Below are 21,795 nucleotides of genomic sequence, written 5' to 3'. Positions count from 1 at the left end.
AGAGAAAAGTTGAAATTAATGCTCGGCTGCTTGTTAAAAAAGCCTTTTTCTTTCTATTTATTTATTATTTAATTGTTGTTTATGTGTTGTTGAATATGTTGAACAGTATCTGTGGTTAAATTTTAAAAGGATTAAACCGAGGTGGAACCAATTTTTATGATAAAATTTTTCGACTAAACACAAACCTAGTTTTATCAATATTATCATTTCTAATAAAATATCTTTCGAATACTTTTACAAGCAGCCGAGCATTAATTTCAACTTTTCTCTCAAATAAAGAATTATCAAAATTTGATAAGAGACAAAAAATTTTGAAAAATGAATGATGTTTTATTTAAATCTTGATTGAAAATCATTAGCGTAGAACCAAACAGGTTCGAGGACGACACAATGTATCTTAACCCCTTATTTTTGTTAACTGACAATTACTATTACATTTCTTTGTTTTTTTTTTTATAATATAAGACTGCTTAAGCTAAATATGTTTTCAAAAATAGAATTAATTCCATGAGAAATATTTGACTTAATAAATAAGAACAATTTAAAAGTCACAAATTTGACACCCTGTATAGCGAGGATGGGACTCCAAAATGAAAAATGGGAATTTTTTTAGAGAATCCATGGTTGACGGATGAGCCTACTTTTATTTAACACCTTATATAAAGTATGCAAGGGACACGAAAAAGGCTAAACATGTGCAGAATAGAGAGTCCCTTCTGGAGAAAATAAATTTGAGTTTTAAAGGCCTTAAAAGCACGTTAAAGACGTTTGATTAAAAGAAAATTATTTAAATTCTTTTTACAGAGAATGACCCAGCGAAGACATAGCACTTCAATTTCAAGTATTTAAGATGAAAATGTGTAGGAATGTTCGAACTCGTCGATTTTTGATTCGAGGGGGACAATTTTTCATTGTATTTTCCACGCTGCAATTTCAACTCCTATGCAGGGGCGACAGTTACATCCAAAATTTCTAAAGGGAAGGGATTTCGAGTGATATCTCATTTTAAATGTATTTGTAGTGTGATTACAACCCCTAAGTTTGAAATCACTGTCCTCATCCCCGTTGATATGACAGCTTGTAAAAATCTGTGGGGAAAAAAGCTTGTAGTTTCTAGTCGATTTATTACGATAAGAGTTGCAGACTTAAAAATGAGGGTAGGATGACTCTTAAAATTGAAATAACATTGAATCGCTATGACGTGGGTGAGTTTTGCTCCCAAATTTAAAATAGGTACATTTTTTTACTTGTATTTTTTTTTAATAAAAAAGGTGAGCAAATGAAAAAAAGTTTCCACATTATTTTTATGATTCATTTATAAAATGCTGAAAACTACTGTCATTTAACTCCATACAATAAAATTTATATTGTTCCAAAAGTTGTCTTATGTTACATAAAATTTCGCGTGGAATTTGGTGACATTCATGAATTATACGTTTAAGGGTAAAACTCACCTCCGTCAAAACGATTCAGTGATATTTCACTTTCAAAGGGTTTTCTGCACTCACTTTGAAATTTGCAGCTTTTATTGTGATGAATCAATCATGAACTAAAAGATTTTTGCCTCACAGACCTCGACAAGTTTTCATATTTAAGGGGACAATAACAGCGATTTCAAACATGGAGGTTAAAATCAGGGTAGAACTATTTTTAAAATGAGGTGTCACTCGACATTCCTTCCCATTAGAAATTTTAGTGGTAACAGTCGCCTCTGTGCGAGGGTTGAAGTTGAAGGGTTGAAAATACAATAAAAAAATCGATGGGTCCGAGCGTTTTTGCACATTTGCATTTTAAATGATGGAAATCGAAGAGCAAAGTTGTTGTAGGGGCACCGTGTAGATGTAACTGATATTAAAGTTTCGGAGCACGAGTGTCCCGTTCTGCAGAATTTAGGAGTTACGCCACTGATTTTGCCACTATTCCAAAAATGTTGCGCCTATTTAGGGTCAAATTATTAATGTGCTGTCAGGTTTAACTGTAGGCTAATTGCTATAGAAATGTGGTCTTGTGTCTGTAGACAGTCCGGTGTTGCTGCTGGAAGGCAATTTGCCAACAAAATTTGGTGGGGCATTCAGGTCGTCGAATGTACACAGTGTTTCGTTAAATTTAGACCGTGTTTGGTGGCCTCTAGTCGTTCGTCGCTACATGAATTTGAGCAAACCAGATTGTGGTATCTCTTTTAGTTTCGGCACAAGAGCGATTGCGAAATAAAAAAGAATAAGTATCCCTCGTTTTTTCAAAACTTATCACCGAAAACATCCTACTCCACATTTTATTTATAAAATATTTCCCCGCAAAAACGCTCATTCGGCCCTTATACTCCTGCTTTTGTATCGCATAATTTCACGCTCGGCTTGAGGGCATCCCATTATAGGCCGGGGTTTCATCTGGCATAAGAACTACGTAAGAAGCGATGTTATGCATATGTGTCTCATCTTACAAAACCCTTATAAATCTGGATATTTTTAACCGACGCCCTCATGTTGGGCCCCGGGATTATCTTTTTAGTGTCGGTTTCGAATTGCTGCTTCACTGCTTTTTGTATTTATTACATCAGAATGACGATATTTCCTGCGTGTTATTAGTTTTGTGTCGTTTTAACCGCATGCCAGCCCTCATAATATCCCGTTAGCATGATCAGGAATTGAAAAGCATGTCGCCTGCATGAATTCCTGTTAAGCTCATAGTCGTATTGGTCTCCTGTTGTGCATTCCAGACAGGAAGGAGAGAAGATGTTTAGGAACTTCTCTCATTTGTGTAATGCCGCAACCGGTGATAATTGCTTCTCGGAGCTTAAACGAGAATTTGTAATTGGAAAAGGTCCCATATAATAACATAATTAGGTCTTCGGCACAGAGTTGGAACAAGTGTACTAAAACTAAAAGCGGGACGGTTAAAACTTTTCTCGGTGTGTTACCCCAAACAGCTCACTCGAAATTATTTAGGGCCTCGAACTTACACAGTTTTACATCCCCGTTCCCTCAAGGGTCCAACTAAATCACAACAGGTATTTGTTATTGCTGTTAATGGTTGAACAATACTTTCCGCAATCAATGGCGGAATTCTTAGCGATGCAGAAAAAAGATCACCGTAAGGGTTGGTTTAGCAAATAAACCCTGCGCTTTTACAACCCCGTGGCTTTGTTCATTAAAACTTTCGCCAAAGAACACAAAACGCAATTACAAGTTCAACCGGAAAACTCTTACAAATTGTAAAAAAGTTTCCGTTTATTTTTCATATCAAACGAGGGTATTTTATTTCAATCTAGAAGTTTAAGTTCTGGACAGATGTAAATGTTTCGCGAAAATTGTGCAGTTGAATTAGTGTTCTGCCGCATAATCAAATAGAGTATGATACACAGATTTTCATTTACCTTCGAATGTGTTGCAGCGCTAAATTAATAATACTATCTTCCGTTCTTCTGGCAAATGGACAAGGATTCCTGTAACTTGTTGCACGAGCAACTGTTAATAGACGACCATTTTTTACATCATAGTTCGAAAACGACAGCAATAAGTTTCTAACAAGGTTTTTCTCCAGTTTGCCAGGGAGACAATTTAAATGTAAATCTGCACTTTTATTAGTGACATTAAGAGCGTCGAAAGTTGCTGGCTTGTATAGTTGTGTAGCACACAAAAACTCGCCAGTGTGACAGATATAAAAGCTGTTTCTGTTTTGTAGGAAATAAAAGCCATGAATAAAAGATCAAACAAGAAGGATCCGCGATAAAAACAGTTGTTCGTGTTGCACTTAATGAACGGAACGTGAGCTTAATATCGTTGCCAACGGTGCAGATGCCGTTTGAGAGCGTTTAATTAAACCTTCTAGCACCATGGAAATATTTTTCATCTAGGTTAATGGTTCTCTATGAATAATCACCGAGAATCTTAAACTAGGTGGGGGTAATTTACTTGATGTGAAACAAGGTGTAAACAAAATTAGCAGGAGGCTTTTATTTTCATTACAAAACTTCCACCGACTTGGCATAAAACTTTAGAGCGCGCAAATTGCATTATAAATCATAAGACAATTTCAAAACTAAATAGTGAATTTTACGAGTTTGTGGAATTAGGTGCAATTGAATTTTGTTTACTTTACACTAAAGTTTACATCAAGGATTCTGTTTTAGGATATTCTACTTTCGAGCGACTCGAACTCTAAAATGCCAAGACTCACAGCAGCATGTTATTTAAAGAGCATATAATGAAGGCTCTCATCCCCCCAGGAGAATCGTATCACTCGTGAAAATTAACGATCATTGCTCAGCGTCTTTACGAATTTTCTGTCGTAGGATATTCCACTTTCGAGAGAGTTGAACTGTCTAGTGGCAGCACACGTAATACTATATTATTCAACGGTCTTATAATGAAAGCTGTCATCCCCTCGGGAGGATTGCACCACTCGCCAAAACTAATAATCGTTTCTCGGCGCCTCTGCGAATTTTCTGTTTTAGGCCATTTCACTTTCGGTGCTTTGACAGTGTCTATAAGAATTATAACAATTTTGAGTTGAGGACTTTATGAATCCTCATCGGTACGACTTCATTTTGTGTCATTTTCTTTACAAATTTATCTTTCCGTTAACTTCAAGTGTACTCAGTTGAAATATATTCGATTTATTTTTACCAACTCTTCTAAGTTCCAAGACTGTTTTCTGTGTGAAGTTCATCCTATCAAGATATTACTAATCTTGGCACTCTTTCCCAACCATTAACTTACCAACTATAGTGAGATAAACAGGTATCCCTACGGGTGGCGTGGTACTTATTTGGCACTCATACAATCCAGTATCCTTTTTCTGGGCGTACCTTATCCTCAAAGTCCATTCATCAGTGTGGGGTGTGTGAATGGCTTCAAACCTTTGGTCTGAAGTGTACGTGTATCGGCCCACTGTGAGAAGATGAATGTCTCGATGTCTCACCCAAGAAACCTGGAGCAAAACCGCAAGATTAATACAAACGACAAAGAGATTAACACTAAGCATTTCGAACTAATTAATGTTCAAAGCCTCTAAGCACTTAAGCTTAAATTTGCACAGGTGCTTCTGGGAAGCACGGAAGTTTTTAATAACAAATATCGCCACTTTTCATGCTGTTGCACCAATGCTGTTTTGAATAGACGGAGAGTTTCATGTTGTGAATGCACCTACTTTTATTTTACACAAAGGTAGTGGCAGATTTTCGCAATTTTCATAATTGTTTCGAACGAAGCAACTGAACGAACAACTTTTCTGTCCGGTGATTTTTTTTATATCTCACTTCGTTTTGGAGATTAAAATTAAATTCTAAACTCTTGCGCCTCCCTGGAACAATTTAAAATACAGATTAAGTCATTCAAATAATTGAATTAAGGTTTATTAAAATCTGCAAAAATTGCTCAATATGGCTAGCGCCAGTTAGGATGCACCCATCCAATCTTCTCTAAATTGGTTGCGGAACGCTTTAGAAAACACGAGGAAGGATTGTTCCTTATTGATTTGGACCCACTACTTATTTGATTTTTCAAGGCTTTCTGATATTCCTTCGGAGTGGCATAAAGTAATGACTTTCGATGTTTCCATACAAGAAAATCAAATAGAATTAAGTCTGGAGATCTAGGAAGTTACAAGCGAGGGCCGCCTCGGTCAATTCAGCGGTCTTGATAAGTTTGCTGGCAAATATTGCTAAATATACATATAACGTCTTGTTGTCAATGCCGGGCACATACCCTAAAAAAGCAAGTAGGGTTTGTTCCAAAAAGCACTTAAGCGTAAATTTGCACAGGTGCTTTTGTAAGGCAGGGGGGCTTTTAATAATAAATATCGCCACTTTTCCTGCTGTTGCAGCATTGCTGCTGAGAATACATGAAGAGTTTTATATTGTTAATGCACCTATTCCTAGGGAAAGTATTAGAGCAAACCGAAACTCAGCACAACGCAAGTTTGCCCTGATTTATCCTCAACGTTCTGGCGATAAATTACTTAAAACTGCCAACTCGGCCTGGAAACCTGCTGTTGGATATTGGATCGTAACAAATGTTGGCAAATACATTTTTTTCTCTCACATAAGACCCGGAATGGCCCTTCTGTGGTATCTCAAACTCGTCCATTTAATTTAGATTTCGAGCTTAAAAATACACGACACGTGAAAACCCCTTTATTTGCATAATACGCTTATTCAAGGTTTTGCATTTGGTACAAAAATTTAGTTTTTCCAGTCCGCCTTAATTAACATATAAATGAATGTTGCGCACATATCTAGAAAAGATCGTTATTTATGCGAGGCAATGTGCATTTACATCAAGTAAATTATCTGTCCAAACACTCAGTGACATTGATCTGGAACGAGAGAAGCTTTTGCTCAGGGGAAAATAATTATCAAAATGCTCAGTTTCAATTAACGGAATTTGCCTCGAAGCATTATTAAGTTTAAAGCAGTCTTGTTTAAATTTGCGCTAAACCCGCAAGAAAGCCATAGGCCTTAATTTGCTGTGTAAAGAAACGTTCTAAATTTCGCCTCTCAAACATAACACTAAAGAATGAGTCGCTCCTGAGGGAAACGTAATTTTATACTTTCAGCCCGACTTGAGTTTATTTGTCTGAAGGCTGTTCACGTTTAAGTCTTGTTGAGGCTTTAATGTCCTGTCAAAACAGGCGAAACTCTAATTATTTTCGGCGTCAATGGACGTAATCTGAAGGGCAGCTGAAGGGCCCCATTAGTAAAGTTACTGAAAGCATCAATGTGCGCTGATTTGATATTTTAGAGCGCAAAGTCATCTTTCAGTTATGAGATGTTTTACAAATTCATATGCTAAATTAACTTAGTTTGTTGGGATCAATAGAGTCCGGATCGTGTAAGCGTCCGCTTGTTTATCTGCCTTGTGAGAAACCAGAATCGGACCGAAGGTCGGCAACAAATTTTTTAAAATTTAAACAGAGATTTGGACAACAATTTGCCGATTTACACAGAACAGGATTTGGTCTTAGTGCGCTTCTGGTTATTAGGAATTTGAAGCTAAATTTTACAATGCCGTAGTTACGACTTTAATCCATTAAGGCCCGAGTAATTTTTTCTTTTTAAAAGTTGAATAAAACACACTTTTAGTTTAGTTTTTGATCAAGCGAAAGAAATATCAATATCATTTTTACAACTGAGTTTTAGTCTTCAAAAAAAGGGCTGATCTATAGATAATTTGCTGGGTATTAGAGCGACTAAAACTAATTTTTTTTAACATAAATTTTATTTTAAATAAAAAATTGTCTTTTAAGTTTTCTTGTGAAATTTGGAAAATCAAGTAACACACAAAGTAGCATTATATTTTCTACGAAAAGTGAGAGGTCGATTTTTACGTATAGGATATCGACATCGTGGTTGGTTGGTCCGCTTTTCTAAAAAATGCCCTTTTTCATCTAGCCTTACACTGTCTGATACATGCAACTTGCAAGTTAACGGAAAACTAAGTGGTCTACCTTTTAAAACACTTCGTTCATGTCCAAGTTTTAAATAGGTAACAGCAATTTGTCACCTAAGATCTTCGATAGCGATGGATTTTTTCCATATATGGGGTGTTCCAGTTTATAGTAGCAAGACTTTAACAGTTGATAGAAGACTTTTTTTTAAGATGAAAATGTAATATAAATATATATTGAAAACGGCTCATTTTTTTGAGATACAGGATGGCAAACTTGAATTTTTTCATAAAAAAAAAATTTACGCAAATATTAAGATTCAACCGTGAAATTTGTTATTTTGGAATTTTTCGCAGTGCCGAATTTATATTTGTTAAAATTTTAGTCAAATTTACAGAGGGCGCCATGTGAAACATAGCAGAGAAAGCTCAAATTATGATAACTTTTTTGAACCTTTTTGTAGCAGCTTTTTTTTAATCATAATGATTTCCCGTTCATTTTTTTACTAAAAATGGTACTCTTGTTATTAATTACTACAAGTCACTGTTTTCGAAATATTTTGAATTTAATTTTTGCGTCAATGTTTTTTATTTTTAGTGTTGAGTTGGTGCCGGTTTTTCCAGTTAAAAATGATAGATAACTGTGAAAAATATGGTATGATAAAGTGCTACATATTGCCAAATGAAAATTAACAAGCAACCTGTGAGTTATATTTTCATACCTATCCCGAGAGACATTAATCAGATAAAAGACTGTGTACAATTGAAAAAATAATTTATAGAATTATGGAAGCTTCAAAAATGTAGACCATAACACTAAAATTTAAATGAAGATAACGAAATTGAAGAACTAAAGGTAATTGGACAAGTTTTAGAAGATCCAAACATATCGCTGATTTTTGAAAATAACTATAAACATATTTATATAGTTAAAAATGGTTTAAAATGGAAATTTTTTTGAAGTAATAGGCAACTGTGATTTTCATTTAAAATAAGAAAGTTATATCTGTTTTTCCCAAAACGATACTGTGTAGTAAAAAACTAAGCACGCCATTGGAATAAAATCGAAAAATTGCCTTAAGAATGTAATTTTTTTACTTCGATATTGTCCTAAAAAAAAAGTAATGAGGAATTTTGAAAATGGTCAAAATTTGAACAACGCCCTCTGGCGCCGTGGACTGTAAAAATATCGAAATACGGTTTTCGCCATTAATATTTTCTCAAAAATCGAGCTTCCGACATGTTTGCTAGTTTTTCTCTATCTAGTCGGAAAATGGGATTTTCCTGTCAAAACACTCAAAATCCGAACACCATGTATATGAGTTTCGGTTGAAGAACTTGAACTTTGGCTTTTTTTGTCTGCTCGGTCGCAATACAGACAATTCTTGATTTATAGTATCAAAATCGGTTGGCATAGAAACACATTCCTTGTTATTTCAATTGATTAATAAAATTTTGTTGTTACTATCAAATTTGTAACCATAAAATCCTCGTGGAAATATTTCCAGTGTTTTAGTTGTCTGGACAGGATAATTTGTCATTCTATTGTCTGTAATCGTTCCTGTCGCTCGAAAGCTTCTTTCCTTCAGTCTGGAGGGTAATCCGTGACTTGGAAAAAATGACCAAAGCATGAGCAATGGTCTTAGCATTTTCGACAATGGAAACCACCTTCAAAACAACTCTCGTAGTAAGGGGATGTACTGATTGTTTTGTTTCCTTGCCTGTATATAAGGTGTTTCATAAACATACCGACAAATTGTCATGGGATGTAGAACTTGTAAAAACAAGTATTTAGAACGAATGAAGTAAGGTCCGAAATTACTTTGCCTCCTAGATACAAGTTTAATTTTTAATTAAAATATGTTTTTTAGTATTTTAAAAACGGTTTGTGACGCGGACATAAAATTCGGGACACGTCATGTCGGGATAAATGTGCATGTTTCTGAGTAAGCAGAATATTGTCATTTACACCAGTGGCGTCTGTGCGGCCATTTGATGGGATGTTTTTGATGAAAAAAATGGTACGCCACTGAATTTTTAATACGAATATTTTTTCATAATAACCCATTAATTATTAATAAAAAAGGCCTCTTAGTGTTTTGTTACTTAACTAGCCGTTTTCGAGATGAAAGAAACTATTTCTCAGTCATGTGCCTACCAAAAAAGTGGTAGAGATTCCGAAGTGCGATTTTTTAGAATTATTTGGAAGAAATTAATTTAATTTTATTTTAGTAAAAGTAGAGGACATGAAAACAAACATTTTTTGTCTAATAAATTGTCCGCAAATTAATGATTTTTCATAGAAGAAATAAAAGACTCGTATGATAACAAACTGTTCTATAATCCAATATTTTATACAAATACACATAAATAAATATAAAATAGACAGAAAACAAATAATAAATATTTTATAATAAATTTTCAAAATTTCAGCCATTTTCCTCGATATAAGCATTGCAGCATCGTTTCGTGGATTTACGAACCCTATGGGATATTCCAGGAATTGTTTCTATATATTTAAATGCTGACATTACCCTTGTAAGAAGTTCTTCTGGATCACGAATTGGTCTGTTATGAACTAACAATTTAATACATCCTCATAAAAGAATAAAGTGGATTGAGTTCTGAAGAACGAGGAGGCCAGGAAACCGGACCTCCTCTTCCAGTCCATTGGTTGGGAAATCTCTGACGTCAATACCGACTTATATTTAAACCAAAATGGGGAGGGGCTCCATCGTGTTGAAACCATATGTTTCTTCTAATATTTAAGGGAATATCTTCTAATAATTCAGGAAGGGTTTCATCCAGAAACGTAAGATAATTGGCGCCGTTTAAAAGAACGGGAAGTATATAAATTAATATGTGCTCAGCAATTATGCTAGCCCACGCATTTATAGAAAATTATTTCTGGGACTTTTTCGAAAACACTGCACGAGAATTCTGTTCCTGCCAGATTTCTCATCTAATGAGTTAGAGTGGAGGTCCGGTTTCCTGGCCTCCTCGTTCTCCAGACCTCAATCCACTTGATTTTTTTTATGGGGATATTTCAAATCGTTAGTTTATAACAGACCAATTAGTGATTAATAAGAATTCCTTACAAGAGTAACGTCAACATTTACACACATAGAAACTATTCCTGGAATCTTCTGTAGGGTTCGTGAATTCATGAATCGACGGTGCAGTGTTTGTATCAAGGAAAATGGTCGAAATTTTGAAAATTTGTTATAAAATATGTATCATTTATTTTCTATCCATTTTGTATAAATTTATGTGCATTTACATAAAACATTAAATTATAGAATATTTGGTTATCATATGAGTATTTTATTTCTTCTAATCAAAATCGTTAATTCACGGACAATTTATTAAACGAAAAATATTTATTTTCATGGCTTTCACCTCTAATAAAATAAAGTAAAATTAATTTCTTCTGGATAACTCTAAAATATTGCACGTCGAAACCTATTATAGGGGATTTTTAGTACCCACATGAATAAGAGATTGTGTTTTTATCTTGAAAACGGCTACTTGAGCAATAAAACACTAAGAGGTATTTTTTTATTAAGAATTAGTAAAATAATATTGAAAATGTAATTTAAAGGAATTCAGTGGCGTACCATGTTTTCCATAAAAAATCTCATCAAATGGCCGCACAGGCTCCACTGGTGTAAATGGAAATATTCTGCCTACTCAGGAATGTGCAAATTTATCCCGACATAGCATGTCCCGAATTTTATGCCCTTATCCTAAACCGTTCATAAAATATAAGAAACAAAAAATAAAAAATGAAACACCCTGTATCGTGGAAAAGAAGCGATTTCAGACTTAACATTATTTGTTCTAAATACTTGTTTTTATAAGCTCTACATCCCCTGAGAGTTTGTCGGTTTGTTTATGAAACACCCTGTAGAGTGAAAAGTTAAAGCAATATGCGTGTTCTTCATATATTGTCCATAGTTTATAATCAAGTGGAATTGGCTTAGCTCTTAGAAACTGCTTCAAGGTGTGATGGTCGTAACGCTCAAAGATCATTTCATCTATTGAGAGATTTTGTTGAAATATCCAAAATTTTTGAAAATTTTTATTTATTAAGTCTAAGAAGCCACCGACTTTAAAACATTTATCATTTTTATTTTTCTTATTTTCTTGAGCTTTGTTATTGTCTTGAAAGCAAATAAGAGAATTCAGTTGTCGATACGAATTCCTGGTCATAGCATTTTTAACGATAGCTTGTCCCAAGTGGTCATCGTCAGGTCAATAATCTCGTTCAGATGGTAATGTATGATAGCCGTGGAAAACTAAAAATCCAATAAAAAATTTAATATCGTCCTCTTTTATTGTGTAACCATGTTTGTATTGTTTTTGGATAACGGAATATCTCATAATTTCCCGTACAATTAATTGGAACAATTCATCGTCAAAAATTTTTCAAATCAATCAACTGCAATTGCAGAATTCAAAGTTTTCAAATTAGTTGCTCTTACTCTGTAGTTACTATTGGATAAAAATTACTTATATACAGGATATTTCCTAAGTACGGTACCCTAACTTCGGGAGCGTATTCTAGAGCTAAAATAAAGATAATTTTGTTATATAAACTATATCCCAAAAATGCTTCGTTGCGGAAATACAGGGTGCGAAAATTTTATTGTCTGAAATTTAATGTCTCACGCACAGATAAGTAAACGGTGTTGGTGACTGGTAAGTAGTAAAATGTCGACAATTTCGCTACCAAGCAGGTAAGTAAAAAACAAAAAAATTCATATTTTCATGCAAGTATCTCTTCTCTTAAGAATAAAAAAAAGAATGAAAAAATTTAGTTACAATGTGTTTTTATTTATTTACTCGAAAATGGTGCGTCCTGCGAAAAAAAATCAAGACACCTTTTTTCTTACAAATCGAACACGTAATTAAAAAAGGAACAAAATATTGGAAAAGAACAGTGGCGTACCACATTTTTCGTTTAAAATATCCAGTAATTATCCTGTCCGCATGCCACTGGTTACACAACAGCCACTGTTTTTAGCGTAAAATACGCACCGTTGCTAACTCTCAAACCCTGCAAAATTTCATTAAAATGTCTCAAGTAGTTTCGGAAATTTAAAAAAATTGTAATTTTTTAAAGAAATTTTCACACCCTGTATTTTCGCAACGAAGCATTTTTGGGATATAGTTTATATAACAAAATTACCTTTATTTTAGCTGTAGAATGCGCTTCCGAAGTTATGTACCGTACTTAGGAAACATCCTGTATAGGGACTGTTTTACTCCAATTTACAATAGTCTCTTTAGGAACTTTTTTTAGTTATTTTCTGTATATACAAGACGTGCTGATGGTGCGCTATCATCTCTTCCGTCACTTTCTTTCTGTAATTGAATTTCAGCGAATCCAGCAACATCTGGCACAGTTGGCACCCCTATATCTTCGTGGTTAAGAACTTCCTCGTCGATCAGTTCATCTAGTCTAGATGCAATGCTATTGGATTCGCATCAGTGTCCTCAGAGTACAGACACTAAATTGCTTCTTCTAATGATTCGAACACGTTATTCTTGCCCGTTTTGCAATTGTAAAAATAACAAAAATTTCGAGATAATATATCGAAAACGTCTAGCGATCTATACATAGATCGCCGTTTTCAAAGTTATGTCAGCAGCCAGTAATTAATAACTTCGATAAATCAAAATGTTAAGATTTAACGTGCTTTAGTTATCAATCAATTTTATAATTAAAATCGACTTAACTAATTTGAATTTTTCTCACTGAAAGAGAACTAAGATACACTCAAAAAACATTATAAATGTTTGGCCGCGAAAGAATCTAACTTAACACGTTTCTAAATTGGTAATATCGAAAAATATTCAGTACGTATGAAGCTATCTAACATTTTTGGTAAAAAATCAAGTCAGAGGGTCGAAAGAGGGCAAAAACACTTGAGATATGTTTTGATCTATAAATATACTGCCTGACATAGAAATGAGAACACCCGGAAATATTGTTTTATTTAAATAATTTTTTATATGCATATTTGGATATGGAAACACAAATAACGATTAAATTTTCAGCCATATTTATCGATGTATTTGCGAGTTATTACAAATTTCAGTTGTTTTTTTAACTATAAAAAATGCCATAAAATATCAACAATATGACTGGAGAATAGTATTTGTTGGTGTGTAGTGTGTTTAGATTAGTGATTTTAGATTAATTAAATATTCCTGAACGAAGAATGCAGCGAAATTTTCATCAATTGAGCGTGATTGAAAAAGGTTGAATTGTGGATCTACGAGAGGTTGGTTGGTCATGTAGAGAAATCGCAACTAGATTGAACCGTAATGTAAACACAATAGAGAGATGTTGTTAGGCACGGTTCCAAGAAGAGCAAACGAGCAGAAGAAGAGGTGCTGGACGATGGCAAAGAACTACAGGAGGTCGGATCGCCACCTTCGAATTATGGCCCCAAGAGATAGATTCATCTCGTTGAAGACACTGGCAGATCAGTGGTTTGCTGAGTATAGAAGGCCCATTGTAACCATTTATTGCCGGGGGCATAAGAAGTTTTCTACTGATTTGCTATCGTCCCCATCTTATGTTACCTCCATCTTAAATCATCGTCAAAATCGACTGCGGTAGCACACAGAGCGGACACATTGAAATTTGGAATGGGATAATATCGTATTTAGTGACGAATCCATATTTTTTGGGGGTATGCATGAAGCTCGGACAAGAGTAAGTAGATGACGGGGTAAAAGACGGGATTCTCCGTTTCCAATACACACGTGTCCATCAGACTGTTGGGGTAATGGTTTGGGGCGCTATTGCTTATGGTAGCAGGCCACTTTTACTTTTCATTAAGGTGGTATGACAATCCAACAATACATCTAAAAAGTCCTGAAACTTCATCCCGTGCCTCGTCTAGAAATCCAGTAATAATTGATCCAGTTGTCCAAGACAATGCACGAGCACATGTGCCTAAAATAATTATGGATTTCTTTCAGCAAAATGCAATCGATTTGCTGCTTTGGCCACCTCGCGCTCCAGATCTCTCACCGATTGAACATGTATGGAATATTGCAGGTAGAAAGTTGCATAATTTACCCCATCCCCCACAAACCCTAGCGGCGGCATGTCACGCTGTCGAGTTGGCCTGAAATGAGATCTCCCAAGAGGACATCAATCACCTCATTAGATCCATACCTAGACGTGTACCGGAATGTATAAAACACCGCGGGGGACCGAAAAATTCTAATTTTTTTTTGGTTTTTCGACAATTAAATTTGTCCAATTTTTTAATGAAGTATTTGTTTAAAAAATTATTTAAATAAAACCATTTTTACGGGATGTTCTCTTCTCTGTGTCACGCAGCGTAAGTCGCTCGCTGCTAATGGTTTAATCAAATTATTCAGAGGTTTCTGAGGAAGTGCATCAAGAATTGTTGGCTGTTTCCCGGTGATATTAAACGCAGTGGCTAACTTGAATTAACTTCAACTAACTGGACAGATTATTGGGGATATCTAAGCCCGTAAACCTAATCGGACGTCTTCAGAAGTTATGGCCATTTCGCTGGGAAATCGAGTTTGAGGGTAAAGCAAATTCGCAGTACCGAACCACCCGGCTTTAGTGGCTCCGCCACTGTTCGCGGTGAACCGCGAAATCTACAAGAAAAAATGTGACTTTGCGAAACTAAGTAAGAAATCACACACTAAATCCGGTATATTGAGTGAAAATGTGTTCGTTCAAGCGTTGAAACTAGACAAATGGGGTCGAAGGTACAACAGCATTAGCCTCATAATGCTTTGATTTACGGGATTCTATCTAGGAGGCATCCAGGTATAGATGCAGATTTAATGTTGTTATAAATTTCCCAGGTAAGCCCTTGCAAAATCCCGATTCTGAGCTTGGTGTAATAAAGACACGTTCTGTATTTAATTTATGGAACGCTACTAAAGTAATTATTATATTAACGCAAAAAATTTCTTCTCCCTGATCGTATTTGCGTGAAAGGGATGTGTGTACATGTGACAAATTTGGGAAACGTATGCATATCATATTTTATCATGGAACTACCCGAATCCCATCTGTGTTTCGATTTATTTAATATGCGCCGCAAATGTTGGTGTCGCCAGACCGATTTTATTTGTGCTGTGTTCAGATTCCTCTGTTTGGGAGGTTATTAATTGGATTTATTATGCTGCTTATTTATAGGTTAATACAAGGTCTCCAAACCAACGGAATAGCCATTTATTTGCTTTGTGTTCGTTATTTAGGAAATAATTGCATTATGCAAAGCTACATCAATACTACAAAAGAGACAGGCGCACAACCCATGATGGTATGGTGCACATTTATTTATTCGTTAATGCGTGATTTTAAGCTGCCTTTTTCGTACGAAAGCACAGTAACGTAATAAACAAACAATTTCCGTGGACGCTTTTCTTATTCATCTCAACCGCAGGAATTATGATTGTGCCCAATTTAGCAGGAACAACTTTTACCCGCCCTCGAGGCCAAAACTGATTAAATAATTCAGAAAAAAGAATTCTTAAACTTCCATTTCTTATTCTTCCGAGGATATAAAGATAAAAAAATAAAAGGCATCCGCCAGGTAATCTAATTTACGCGAAGAGCCAAACAAAGGGGAATTTTACACTTTGTTTAGCCCTTTATTACGTGTATTATATTTCTTTTGAGAGGCCCTTATAGTATTGATTTGCGCTTTTGATAAATTACTTTTGAGGAGGAGAAGGTAAGCGAGCATGAGCTATTGAGGGGATCATTAATATTCAAACAACAAAAAGGGAGTTCACTCCATCGACACCGAGTTTATACAAAATAATTTTTCCAGCTTCCAAAATTATTATCTAAATTTATTCTACTGAAGATTAATCATACGAAAAATGCGTCTCGAAATGTATCTCTTCACGTAGGAAAACAGCATTTGTATACTCTCAGATGAGCTAATATTTACGAAAGGAAATTGTTGTGTGTTTATTGTGGAATAATGATCCTTCTCAGCTCACAACTTAGCCTAAAACGTCTTGTGTAGGTGGTTTGCTTCATGCGAAATAGATAATCGAAGATTAAGAAACTCCAGCCATTTCATAGTGGAAGTTAAAGGGGGAATAAATGTTCTGAGAGAAATCGGAATTAATATGTCTATTTCCGCAGTAGAAACTTTGTTATTCCGCAACATTAAGCAGAAGCTCTAACAATAACACTTGTCTATGTGCAGGGTATGCGTTTCTGGAACTCCACCATGGGGCTCTCGGCAACCGTGAAATCTAAGAAGTAAGTTACATTGGCGAAACGTTTCGCCATTTGGAATTCCAGAATGTGCCGTTTCAACAATTGAAAAAACACCAATAACTTTCGGAGAATTTCGAGAAAAACTGACATTTCCAATAGAGATAGTAGATAGAGAACATACCCTCTAACGATTGAGAAGTCAAACAGTGTCAAGTCGGCTGAATTGCTGTGAAGGAATAAGAATGAAAGCCGAACTCAAGAAAATTGAAACTTCAAAATGGCATTCACATGAGAAACAAACCCGAGGAAGTTTGCCAAAAGTCGATAGGTCGCAACCCAGTTATGACGTCGCCGCATTACAGAAGAGGAGAAGTTGCAATGATGAAGTTTCAATCGTTTCGAATTGCCTCGACCAGTTTGGAAAGGGCATGATCTTGAACTGCACTTTACGCAATTTTGCCGCAACTCTCGTGGTCGAACTCCAGGATCCAACACCCCGTACACGGCTCAACTTTACCCGATGGAATAATCTTAAATCTGAACATAAAAGCTGAGACATAAATCAGTTTAACAAGGAGTGGCGTGCTGTCATAATGCCAAGGAACTCTGTAATGAAAACACTATCTCGCACTTCAATGGAAACAATATCTGATGCCCTGGATTCGAAGTAAAAAACAGGTCATATACGTGCATTTCCAGAATTTCCATTTCTGGAATAGCGTAGAAGCCGGAGCGTACAATGGCAGCTTGCAGCAGAATGTTTATACTTCATTCACTCGATCCTTTACCGCTGTAGGAGATGTTTTCATCTCGGTTTGCATATTGGCCTGTTTCCAGCTGATAAAACCAGAACCCCCCATCCATTATTTTCTCTAAATGATACTTCTAAAGACGTGCGAACACAAGGAAGCGATATCGAAGCGTGGGTATACCATGAAATAAAAATACAAGACGTATGGGCTTCCTCAAGGGAAAAAATGGCTCAATCAACGCAAAGAAAATGCTCGCATTGTTATTACTGCTCTTAAGGAAATGGGAACTCGTTACTGGATGTTAGAACAACAAATGATTACACGGTTTTGAGTCTTTCATATCCCATGACTGCAGAAGTAAATATTATTCTCGTGAAATTTGATTCTTGGGGAGCGGGAAGCTAATAAAGGGGATTTTATTGCGATTATACAGGGTGATTCACTGGGAACGGGACTTAGCGAAATTCGAGATAGCGGTCAACGATATATGACGATTGGACCCCACATGCCTTGTACCAGTGATGCGTGTGTCAGAATTACAGGGTGTTAAGGTTGAAATTTTAATTTAAAATTCCTGAATAACTTTTTGTGTTTTCGTAGCATCGACACCAAATTTGGTCTGCTTCGATTTTGTAGGATGCCAAGTACGAATTTTTTACGTTGCTCTTAGAGGGCGCTAGTTACCATCCACCCCTTCGGTATATTTGATCATATTTCTTTATGAGTACAACTGAGGTGAAGTTTTATTGAATATAACGAAAGAGCACATATTGTGCAGTCGAAAAAGGTATTCTCGGTTAATTCGTAGATCTCCTTGCGTTTGCAACATTTTCATCTATAAGCTAATGCAGGTCGTACAATTTCAAATCCTCAAGAACGGTGGTGGCTATGGTTCACTGGCATAGCAACACATTACTTAGCTATTGTTACTTTAGCTTATCAAAGTAATTAGACTATTTTCGTGTCAGTTGCTCTTTTTAAGTAAAAAATTGCAATTTAAAAGTAACAATGCCAAGGCATAATGACTTATCCTTTAGCGAGATGCGCGCTATATTTTGTGTTTTTGCTCAAATGGATTTTATTATAAGACTTATTTTTCATTTGTTAATGGCTTTCATTTTTTTTAATAATTGAAATATAAAATTTTTTCTTTAATTACATTTTAAAATTAACTACTCATTTGAAATTATACTACACGAATTGGATTATGGGTAAAAACGTCGTAAACGAAGAAGAACATGGGGATTAAACGAGAATCTTTTTTTTGAATAAAAATACACACTTTTTCACTGTATTGAATGGAATTTGACTTTAGCTACGTTCATAAGAAAATATGACCAACTATACCGTAACGGTGGGTCGTAAATAGCGCCCTCTGGGAGCAACGTAAAAGTTATATCAAAATTCTCACTTCGCATCGTTCACAACCTAAATAGACCAATTTTAGTGTTGATGTTACGGAGCAAAAAAATTATTTAGGAATTTTAAAATAAAATTTGAACGTACAACACCCTGGAATTTTGAAACAGGCAAAATTGGTATAAGGCATGTTGGGCCCAACCGTCACATTCCGGTGCCCCCCATCTCGGACTTTGCCATGTCCCATTCTCACTGAATCGCCCTGCAGGAGGTCTGCTAGGGGGAAGTATCACTAAATCAATCCGCATTAATACACACATGGTATCGAGGGATTTGTGAATGAAGCTAGATCGAGTAATAAACTCCAAATCCTTTTCCTTTGAACGTTCCTCTTCTGAACTGCAACAACTTTCTTCATCGGCAAAACTGGATAATTCGATTTCTAGTGCTTTCATAATTGCATTTACCAGCAGCAGCCCAGTCAGTATCTATCTATAATCATATCATGTTAACGTTTATCGCTTCTAACTGATAAGTTTCCCCGAAAACAAAACTCTTAAACAATCTCTCAAAATTAACTAATAAGCGAGCGGATAATTCGAATCCAATACCGGCCTCAATTAGTAATTCTACACCACTTAATACACTAAACACTTACGTTTTTAATGCACAAGTTCCATTATGAGGGCGAAGGTTGTTTAGAACTACCGCGGCGACAATGGACTATAACAGGATATCTTGTAAACAGCTTTCCCTTGAGATTCTATTGAATAGACCCACGGGCTCTTAAGAGGTCTCCTCAGTTTCATGAAAGGCAATCTTGAGGCGCTATTTTAAATTTCCACTCCGGGAAATTATATTTCCTCGAGGGTCCTAATTGATTTTCATTTTACGTTAGTTTAGGTCAACCTTAAACTATCCTCTCCGGTGACCCACTAACTTAAACAACTCGTTAAGTAATGAGCAACAGCAGTTGTTGGAGTAAATCTAAAGAGGCATTATATTTAGGCGGAATTTGCATCTGGCTAATGGGGATAGTTGCAAACAACTACCAAGGATAAGCCGTGTTGAGATTGAAATTCTTTACAGGATTAGGGGGATTAGGTGGAAGTTACATAGATTGATATACGAGGAAGACGTTTTTAGTACGAACTCGTTGTTTTCCTGCGAAGTCGGATCCATAGAAGGACATCCTCTATTTTTTTCCTTTCATTTGAACGGTGCTCGCGGCTTGGCGCCCCACGATCCTCCCTCAGTGCGGTCCCGTTTCATAGTAAATTTCATGCTTTTCTCAATGGAGTCAACCCCGTTTCATCAGGAGTTTCCTGTTCTTTAAATTTTCAAAAAACCCACATCCGCCCTGATTTGTCGTCGCGGAAAAAGCACGTTTGTTGTGCTGTCCCTCGGTCGAAAAAAATAAAAAAAATAAAAAAAATAAAAAATTCTGTCCAGTGTGGTAAATTTTCCCACACCTCACGTTCACATCCATGGATTTGAAACCTCACGGGCAATTCCGAAAACGTCATGCAGGTAACAAACATAAACACGTACACTCAAAGGTGAATATTTTAAACATAAACCGTATCCATCCGAGCATAAGCGAATTTGGCGGAGCTGTTCCTGTACACCCCACTAAACACTACGCTTCTCTTTAGTGAACTCGGCATAATCACACGCCTAGCAGGTTTTCCGCTTAAATGTGCCTCTTAATGAAAATCACATTTCATTGTGCATTTAGTATAAATGATTTTCGACAAAGAAACAATGCCGCATTATGCAACCAGACAGAGATAAATCGCAGCTGTTCTAAAGCCCCAAAATGGTGCCAAGTTCGGATGAGAATAAGTCCTGCGAAAGTTTTGATTATCTTTCGTCGATAATGAATTAGCTTGTAGATCATCATCGAAGTAACTTTATTTTTGTGAGTGATGGAGGAATTACTCGAAAGGCTATAAATCCACGGCGGCAACAGGTAAAAACTGAAACTCACTAGGGTCTAAATCCGGCAAGTAATGCGTCTCCCAAAAGAGCATTAAGTTGCGACTAATCCTTCGAATTACGAGCTCCCTTTTGGAAATATGCCAAGCTTTGGTGCACCCCTGGAAATATGGCACCCCATACGTCTTTGACTTTATTCGCGTTTGTGGCTTCCGAAGTTAGCACTTATCCGCGAATTGATAAACTGGCTCTTAATCCGTGCCCGATAAAGCAACTCTTCACAGCTCTAATCAATTTCCTCTCGAGAATGGTGAAAACGGCACAGTGGCTCTTCTTTGGGATATTTTAGCTGATTGCGTGCAATCTAATACAGGGCATTTTAAGCCATATTTGCCGCAATAGATCCGACCCAGTTCGTAGTTTATGGTTCGCTAATAAGGGCTCTTTCAGAGACAGATCCCACTTTACAGTTTCAAACAACGGATTCCCTTGTGCAAACATAATTAGAGCATCGATTTGGCGTCTGTTTATGTACGTCCTGAACTAACTTTGAGCGACATTAAAACTTGCCAATTCTCATTCCGCATTAGCAATATGGAGTTGTGGCGAACTGAACCATTCGACAAATGCTTTTGATTGTACGTACTAATTAATAAACCGAGATTCCCCCCGTGTTCAAGAGTGTTGTTTCGTGCGCAATAAAAGTCTACATAATTCGAAATTTACGCCATATCCATCAAGACTAAATAACACCTTATCTGGCACATTTGCGACCGAAAGTGGCACACACAATCCAGCTGTAAGTGCATTTCTTGCTCGAGATGGTGGCAATAAACGTATTAACATTTGCATTTTATCATGAAATAGGGCGGCAAGAAGTTTATATCCACCGCCAACTTTCCTGAATAATTTAAGTTGAACATTTTAATCCTCCTGCTCGTTCCTGAAAGGTATGAAATAAGGCAAAAAATTCGTGCAGTTTCAAGCAGAGATGGTGGAATTAGGTATTTAAGTTTGAAGGTTTTCACTTAGCTTCAAGAAAGACTACTTATAAAGTTGCACCGTTACAAGCACTTTAATATCGCTCATTACAATCAGTTCGTTATTATGGAGTATC

At 36.0% G+C, this 21,795-nt stretch overlaps 1 protein-coding gene across 2 annotated transcripts in view; it reads right to left on the bottom strand.

The window, feature by feature from the left end:
- LOC136343730 (zwei Ig domain protein zig-8-like) overlaps positions 1-21,795 on the bottom strand; it is a 78,006-nt gene that overhangs the window by 9,704 nt on the left and 46,507 nt on the right. For both annotated transcript variants that reach the window (XM_066290645.1, XM_066290646.1), the window contains exon 4: positions 4,719-4,929. In XM_066290645.1, the coding sequence (XP_066146742.1) occupies positions 4,719-4,929 (211 nt within the window). The remainder of the gene's footprint in view (positions 1-4,718; positions 4,930-21,795) is intronic.

Source organism: Euwallacea fornicatus, chromosome 15 (genome assembly GCF_040115645.1).
Source record: "Euwallacea fornicatus isolate EFF26 chromosome 15, ASM4011564v1, whole genome shotgun sequence".
Classification (NCBI taxonomy): Eukaryota; Metazoa; Arthropoda; class Insecta; order Coleoptera; family Curculionidae; genus Euwallacea; species Euwallacea fornicatus.
The sequence above is the reverse complement of the archived record's forward strand: the minus strand, read 5'-3'. Positions and strand labels throughout refer to the sequence as shown.